The sequence below is a fragment of the Melampsora larici-populina genome, assembly GCF_000204055.1.
Source record: "Melampsora larici-populina 98AG31 unplaced genomic scaffold MELLAscaffold_36, whole genome shotgun sequence".
Taxonomy (NCBI): Eukaryota; Fungi; Basidiomycota; class Pucciniomycetes; order Pucciniales; family Melampsoraceae; genus Melampsora; species Melampsora laricis-populina.
The window spans coordinates 642,011-650,155 of NW_006768800.1; the positions used below are offsets into that span (position 1 = coordinate 642,011).

Here is an 8,145-nt window from a genome sequence, read left to right on the forward strand (position 1 = left end):
CATAGATGCAAGTGCTCTTAGATAGAATGGGAAGGGATTGTGCATTGATCGTTGTAATCAGTTCTCTAAACTCCTTGGCGTCGACTAGGGAGATTGGAAGTTCTTGGTTCACAACCAATTAGATGAGGGCATCCTTGAGATTGGATTGGTTGAGGCTTTTGACCTAATGAAAAAAAAAGATTCTGTCAGTGAAAAGTAAAAAAAGGTTGGAAAAACAAAAGTAAGAAAAGAGACAAATTATTAAATGAATGACTTACATTGGCAATCTTGCCATTCATGAAGAACACCATCATTGTATGTTGATCAGTATTGATGGGTGGTTCAATGTGATGGCATCTTGACAAGTGCTGGATCATGGACTTTGTACTGGTGTGTCAATTGATAGCCATTTGGCGGTTGCAGAGGGCGACTCAAGTGTTGGGGTCTTCTTCATCAGCAACTGTGACACTATCGACAAATCCTTCTTTTGCAGTACACACATTCTTCAAGACACCTTTGATCAATTGCTGGGTGAAATATTGCCAAACCCACAAGGTGCAACCAGTGGTTGTGGCTTCAGAAACCACCTCAGAAACGGAATCTGAGGGAGCAATGGAGGTAGTAGACAAGGTAATAGTAGATAACGACATCGGAAATCCAAGATTGAGAGAGATCAGAGTTTATTAAATAAGATGACAAAGTCCAATGTTGGGCAGCTGGGGTATCACAGTATATTGAAACTTAAAAGTTAAAATAAGGTTGAATATTGGGAATTGGATATCCTGAGAAAGCTTCTTTTTTGAGAAGATATATGGACAGCAGCCCTGCGGGCCGGGCCGCCAGGATGCCCGCGGGTCTTTTGTATATCTCATCATGTTAGGTTTAAAGAGACCAGGGCGCGAACTGTCTGCCTCAAATATATTGTTAAGCAGACCAGGTTGGGCAGGGTTGGGATCTGGTCACAGCCCTATAACCATGTACAGTACATGACTGTGCCACAGTGTGTTACGTGTTGTCCGTACAGTTTCTTGTATTTATGTTTACTCCAATCTTTCAAAAGCTTTCACATAACCATATCTTGTGAAAGCCAACATGATGGAGTCAGAACTGATGTGCTATTCATTGTACCCATAGTGGTCCTCTTTTTTAATGCCTTGGAGATGTTGCACATGTACCTTATAGCAATTGTACTATAGTCCTTCTATCCTTAGTTTAACACAAGCCCTTTCTGTGTAGCCACATCCACACACCTTACAGAGGTCCTTGCAACTTATCCTGAAATCTTGGCAGGCAGACTTCAAGGATCAAGTCCTCTTATGACATGTTTTAATTTTTCATGATTTGCTTGCTGATCATAAACAACAATCAATTTTGTCTTGTAGGCAAAGTTTAATGATTTTGTACAAGCTGTGTCCTACCAGATTGATCAACCAAGAAGAAACACTCCATCTTTGAATTCTTGAGGATTACTTTTCAAACTTTATGTATGCCCAGGGAAAAAGTAAAAAGCAACATAAGAGGACTTAATTGTTATAATCTCTCTCTGTGCCAGGATTTCAACATTAGTCTCAAGGCCATCTGCAAGGTGTGTGGATGTGGCTGTGCAGAGAGGGCTTGTTTTAAGTTAATTCTATTCATACATTGCAACCACAACACAGAATCCATCCTGAGGGGAGATTGAAAGCTGATGATCATGTGTTGGTTCAAACCACGTGAACATACCAAAGTGTGTTGACCATGACTTTCATTGAGATTTCAGATCAAAATCATGTGAAATCATGCCAAAAATATCCTCAGACCCACCCACAAGAAAATCTTGTGATTGGTCCTAGTTTTTGTTGGTAGTCACAAAGCTGGATGAGAGCCATGAACCATCCAAAAATCCAAAGGGGTTTGGGCACCCAAATGATCACCATCATTCATTGATTGATCACACCAGGGTTCCATGGTTTGATCATGGGTACAACCATATTTACTACACAACTGGTCAGCTTCAGAGTGAAAAAGGGCTGCCAGGGTTTGATAAAAGGCTATGTGAGTCTCATAGGGTCAACTCAAATTTTGGATGGCTATCAGCAATATGATACTCATAGCTTTGCAACTTGTAATGACATGACATCATCCAACATTGTAGTTTAGAGTCTTTGACCCTCTGTGACCTAGGCTGAAGGTCAAATCTGTTTGAAAACCAAACACATCATGATCAGTTTTTCTTCAAAGATATCTCACATATCATATCATCCAAGTGGATTTGATCAATCTATAACTTGGGCTTTGAATCCTCATTTGTTGAAGGTACATAACACATCATCTCTTTCATTTTGAGACGTTTTGAGCTGACTGTTTCTTTTGTATCAGATTGACTTGTACATAGTCAGCACTTATCAGATCAGAGATTTTTTCAAAGTAAATATAGGTGTCACTCCCTTTATTTTTCCTATAGCTACTTTACTTAGAACAAACATGCTTGTGTGTTAAGATTTCACTTCCATCCATAAGCATTTGTTTGTGTACATAGTGTTATTGCATCTTTGGAAATCCTGTCTCTGGATCCTTTTTAGATTATTCCTGAAATGTCATGAAGAAAGGTGAATCACGCTCCAGAAATCCAAAAGAACAACATCTTCCAGGAGTTCCACTGAACTTGGGAAACACTGATAAAAAAAGTGCAAAAGGAAAACCCGGTACTGGAACAAACTTAACAAAGTCCCTCGCCAAAGGCCCGAGCCCCAGCGAGGGTAATGGAACCCGTCACAGAAAGGAAGACATTTCAGGAATTGAAATTTATTTCCTCAACACTTTTTTGTCGTCACTCATCGGTAAGACGAAAAATCATCTTACAAAGAGATTTTTGTGTTCTCCCACTCACCCCAGCACCCTCCTAGCGGAGGAATCTACCAGGCTACAGCCCAACAATTCGCCCCCAAACACAATAAATACTAGAGCTGTTTTGACAATGGTTGATTATTTTTTCATCGCCAGTGGTCAACACCAATCCAAAAAAAGCACTTGGGTTTAAAAACATCTTGACAGGGACTATACCCTCTGTATCCTCAAAATTAGCAGAGAAACCAAACTTGGTCAAGAAGAAAATTGGGTTTTGCAACATGATGCATCTTTCATTATTCATTCTCAGATCGGCTGTAACTGATTGAGATAAGTTTTCAGCAGTAGATGCTCAGAAAGTAAAAGCAAAAGAGCACATCCCCTGAAGAGGTGGATCGACTTCGTTAGTCCCAAGTGTACATCGCAAATCACCTAACCAAAATAATTCACCTCATAGTGAGTTTAGCTCAGGTCACGTACAACAAGCAGCACCCAAAGCTATTCATAGGTTTTTGATTTTAAATCTTTCCATGAATATTCCACCGGTTGAAATATCCCAGCTGTTTGAGAATACAAGTCAAATCTCTCACATGATGGCCCTGTCATGAATCATGATCAACCAATCTGAATAAGTAAATTGACAAGGCGTGGTGGACGGTGAGGGTTACTTACTTACTTCAGTTGAGAAGATGATGATGAAAGTAAGTCCGTTATGAGTAAATTTGAAAACTGAAATCCCGATTGGACAATGTAATTTAAATCGGGTTTCTCTTTTTGCTCATTTCATAAAATTGAGGATGAAAAAAATGAATTGGTTTAAGAAGGTTCGATTGAAAATTTGATTTTTGAAGAAAGTCAATTTGAATGAGAGAGGTGAGAAGATGGTAAGTATTGATCACTACTGATGGAAATAGAATGATACAAATCAAACCTTTAAATCTCTCAACCCTTCAAAGAATTCCTCACACTAGTAAACTGTTAAATTGAGAGTGTCAGTGGATTCAAATTTCAAACCGATTCCAATTGACTTTAATTGATTTCCAACCATTACTCATAGACGTTCAAATTCAATTCTTTGAGTTTTATGGATCAAAGCTCCTATGTTGTAGATGATTTGTCGTTGATATTGTAATGATTACGTAAAGTTCTTTGATCCGCTTCTGTTGTACTTGTCAAATTAGCCAATTTAGTTTTTCTTCTTGAAATTGATTTCTTGAATGTATGTTGTATGTAATTCAATGAAAATTATGATTTTTTAAAGTGAAAAAGTGAAATAACTTGAATAATCCTTTTTTTAAAATCATCTTCTTTCTTGTTCTTAGAACTTCCTGTCGATCTTCACCTTCATTTTTTCAATCAATCAAAACTTACTGAGTAGTAGTACATACAACCCACACACCCACCCACGAAAATACTCAAACCCACTTAACAACAAACACAACTGCGCATTCTTATATTCCTATATCACTTCGACTCTTCTCACCAATCCCATTCATCCTTTCAGCCTCACCGTAGAAAGTAATAGACTTATACAGACTTCTTCCTCTTTCAAGAGATCCCCATTCTTCGATCAGGTTCATACACACCCTCCTTTCTTTCATTTTGCTCACAGCCCTAAAGCTCTAACTCTTTGGATCCACCACTTCTTACGTGACGACTACAGATCATCAGAATACATAAATCTTTCATCTCGAAAGTTTTACACTTCAAGTTTAATCAAGAACCTAACTGATTCTCAACTTCTTCAATTAAACTTTCAATTCAATCTTTTTTTTTTTTCATCATGGGATGTTCTTCATCAAAGTATCCTGCCGATAATGATGCTAATCAACGAAGCGCAGCCATTGATGCTCAAATCAAAAAGGATCGTAATAATGCTAGGTGTGAAGGATAAAGATTCTCTATTATGATCACAGAAATTCGAAATAGATTAGGTTACACTTCAAATCGTTAACTTTTATTCATCTTGTGTTTTTTTTGTTTATTGCCTTTTTTAGAAAAGAAATTAAGATCTTATTACTTGGAGCTGGTGAATCTGGAAAGTCAACACTTGTGAAGGTAAGTTTGAATTGAATTCTACTTTTTTCAAGATACTCGTAACAGTCACAGAAGCTCATGATGGTTTTTTACTTGGTTTACTTTCTTTGTATCACTTTTTAGCAAATGAAATGTCTTTGGGATAGGCCTTATACAGTTCAAGAAAGGGAATCGTATCGAGAAATCATCTTTGCAAATACCATTACTTCTATTCAAGTTGTTCTTGACGCTCTTCCTGCATTACAAGGTATCGAAATACCTGCTGAAGTAGGTGATGCTGAGAGGATCGATTTACTACTCGCACTTCCTGCCGATGCACATGACACCGATACGCTCGATCCAGAAGTGACTAGTGCTATTTATCATCTTTGGTCTCGAAACGGTCTTAAACAAGCTGTTTCACTCAGTCATCTCTATCAACTAAACGACTCTGCACCTTAGTCAGTCTTTTTTTCGACATTGTTTCCTATCTTCTTACACAGTCCTGACTATTATTCATTTCCTTTTTTTCTTTTTTTAGTTATTTCGATAATATTCAAAGGATCGGACAACCTGGTTATATTCCTACAGAACAAGATATTGTTCGCTCAAGAGTCAAATCTACAGGTATTTCGGAAAGTACTTATAATGTGGGTCAATTGATTTGGAAAGTATTTGATGTGGGAGGTCAACGTTCTGAACGAAAGAAATGGTAAGCGTTCATCGGTCGATCATTCATTCCTTGGCTCTCATTGGAACTTATCTCATTCGGCTCATTATTTAGGATACATTGTTTTGAAAATGTGAATGTGTTGATCTTCTTTGTGGCCATCAATGAGTATGATCAAGTTTTGTATGAAGATGAGAGTGTCGTAAGCATCCCCCTAAAGCTTTACTTCAATCGTATACCTTCTTACATATCTCCGTCTCTTTATCAGAATCGAATGGCCGAAGCTGCAACATTATTTGATTCGATCTGTAATTCCCAGTGGTTTCGTCAAACACAGATGATTCTCTGTAAGTCCAGAAGATCTCTAACCACAAAAACAAATCAAATTGACAAATGTCCTTTTTCCATTGGTTTTAGTTTTTAACAAAATCGATCTTTTCAAGGCTAAACTTGCTACCTCGCCTCTTTCACATCGGTTCCCTGAGTATCGAGGTGATAGTTCATATGAAGCAGCCTCTAAATTCATTCATCGCAACTTTTTACTACTCTCACGTGATCCTCAGAAAGATATCATCACTCACTTTACTTGTGCTACAGATTCTCAGCGTGGGTATTCATTGATTTTATATGAAGGTTTTGATCTCTTTACTTATTTGGTTTTTTGTCTTTTTTTTAGAAATCTCGGTCATTTTGTCTGGTGTACAAGAATCAATTTTACGGAAAAACCTTGCAGCTGCTGTGAGTATTTTCTTTTTCACTTGCTCACTTGATCTTCCTTTACTGAAACCCGAAACTTGAACTTTTTGAAACTTTTTGTAGGGTTATGTTTAAACCTCTTAAACCAATCTCATCATGACTTTCAAGGTTAATTGTTCATCTCTTCTTCTTCTTCTTTCTCCTACTCTCTTTTCATCATCAATAACATTCATTACAGATATACATATATATATATATATGTGTGTGTTTAATCGATCCCATTTTTTTTTGGTTTTTGAAAGGAATGGGAATGGAAGGAATAAAGAAGAAATAAGAAAAAAAAAGGATTTGTAGTAGCTTTGGTTTTCAGTTTGTTGTAAACTTGGCTCTTGGTTGATTTCTTTTTTTTGATTTCGATACTTTTGGTTTCTTACTTTTCTTTCTTTGGTTTCTTTTCCTTTTTCTCGTCGTTTTTTTTTCCTTTGGTTTTTTGACATCTATTATCTAAATAAAACATTACATAACCTTACCTTACGATTCTTTCTTTTTTTAACTCTACTTTTTATTGTGTATATGTTCAAAGAGAGAGAAAAAATCTAAATTCTGTTTATATCTTGGAATTACCTTTTCTTTTTTTCTTTTCTGTTGATGTGATGTGATGTGATGTGATATTTGATGGATTATTTTGGATAATTTGCTATTTTTTTTACAATAAAAAACTTTTTTCTTTTGTTTTTTTTGGAATTTATATATGATTTGATTATTTTCTTTGAATTTTTTGGTTTTTTTGACTTGGTTTTTTTTTTGAAACAAGAAAAAAAGAAAAAAATTAATCATTTGTTTCATTTATCAATTTACTTTTCTTTTCTTTAAAAAAAACCTTTCCTTTTTTCTTTCTTTTTTTCTTTTCTTTTTTTGTTTGATTTTTTTTGATTTATCATTTTTTTCTCATGTTTTTTTTTTCAATTTTTGGATGTTTAATGGAATTTGATTTGTGAAAACTGAAAAAAAGGGGTTTTCTTCCTATCTGAGTGAATTGTTGACTTTTCTTGGAAAATTGTATTGGATTTCTTTTGTCCACCTATTATTGAGTGGTTTGTGTTTGGTGCCTTTTTGAGGGTTGAGTACTGAACTGTGAGGTGAGGATTATGGGCATGGTGTTTTGAGCAGTGGGCCTGGAAGAAAGTGTATCTTGGACTTACATTGACTGATTTGAATAATTGCTTTATTTGAGATACACCCTCATGCTATGAAATGTATAAATGTGGTGTAGGTGGTAGCCCATTCTGTGTGAGGTCAAAACAAGAACAAATATGTTCCAAGATTGTTCAGGGAGAGAAAGAAAAGACATATGTATAGAAGAACACATTGAGTGACAAACAAAACAAACAAGCAGAGAAACATGTATTATTGTTGGTCTTGTTTTAGTCATATATTCATGATTGGTTAGATATTATGTACTGAGTTGTGGTATTTCATATCAAGATCTTATTATGTTAGGAGTGATTGGATTTGGTTGCTGGATGCATACTGTTACTAGGATTTGGTTTTGTGTGTTGCGGATTGTTGTGTGTTACAGATTGTTGTGTGTTACAGATTTTTGTTTCTTTTTATTTCATATTATCTTATGTGTGGTCTTTTTAAATTTCTCTTCTTTTGTTTTTCAAGACTATAAAGTCTTCTACATATGTCTATGTACCAAGGTTAGAAGTTAGAACCTTATTTTTTGGAAGCTTTTGAATTCTTGATTGCAAACTCACTTAATTTTGTATTTGTGGATCTTTGCATGACTCATAGGTATGTTTTTTTATCTCTCTGTCTTATTTCTTTTCATGCTTTGTTGCTATATTTTTACTTGCTGTAAAATAAACATTATGATCTGTTTGAAGGTTTGACTTCCTCGATCACAAACTCACTTCTTTTGTGATTTGAAATTGTGGATCTGTGCATGACTTGTA

At 35.8% G+C, this 8,145-nt stretch overlaps 1 protein-coding gene across 1 annotated transcript; it reads left to right on the top strand.

Annotated features, from left to right (window-relative positions):
- Nucleotides 1-4,066: 4,066 nt before the first annotated feature.
- Nucleotides 4,067-6,959, top strand: MELLADRAFT_44603 (heterotrimeric G-protein alpha subunit (G-alpha, GPA1); the record flags this gene model as incomplete). Its single annotated transcript, XM_007413348.1, has 9 exons — nucleotides 4,067-4,686; nucleotides 4,803-4,863; nucleotides 4,966-5,282; nucleotides 5,363-5,533; nucleotides 5,606-5,693; nucleotides 5,760-5,838; nucleotides 5,909-6,097; nucleotides 6,168-6,229; nucleotides 6,311-6,959. The coding sequence occupies 9 exons, from the start codon at nucleotides 4,589-4,591 to the stop codon at nucleotides 6,320-6,322; spliced, it is 1,077 nt and encodes a 358-aa protein (XP_007413410.1).
- Between the last annotated feature and the right edge of the window lie 1,186 nt (nucleotides 6,960-8,145).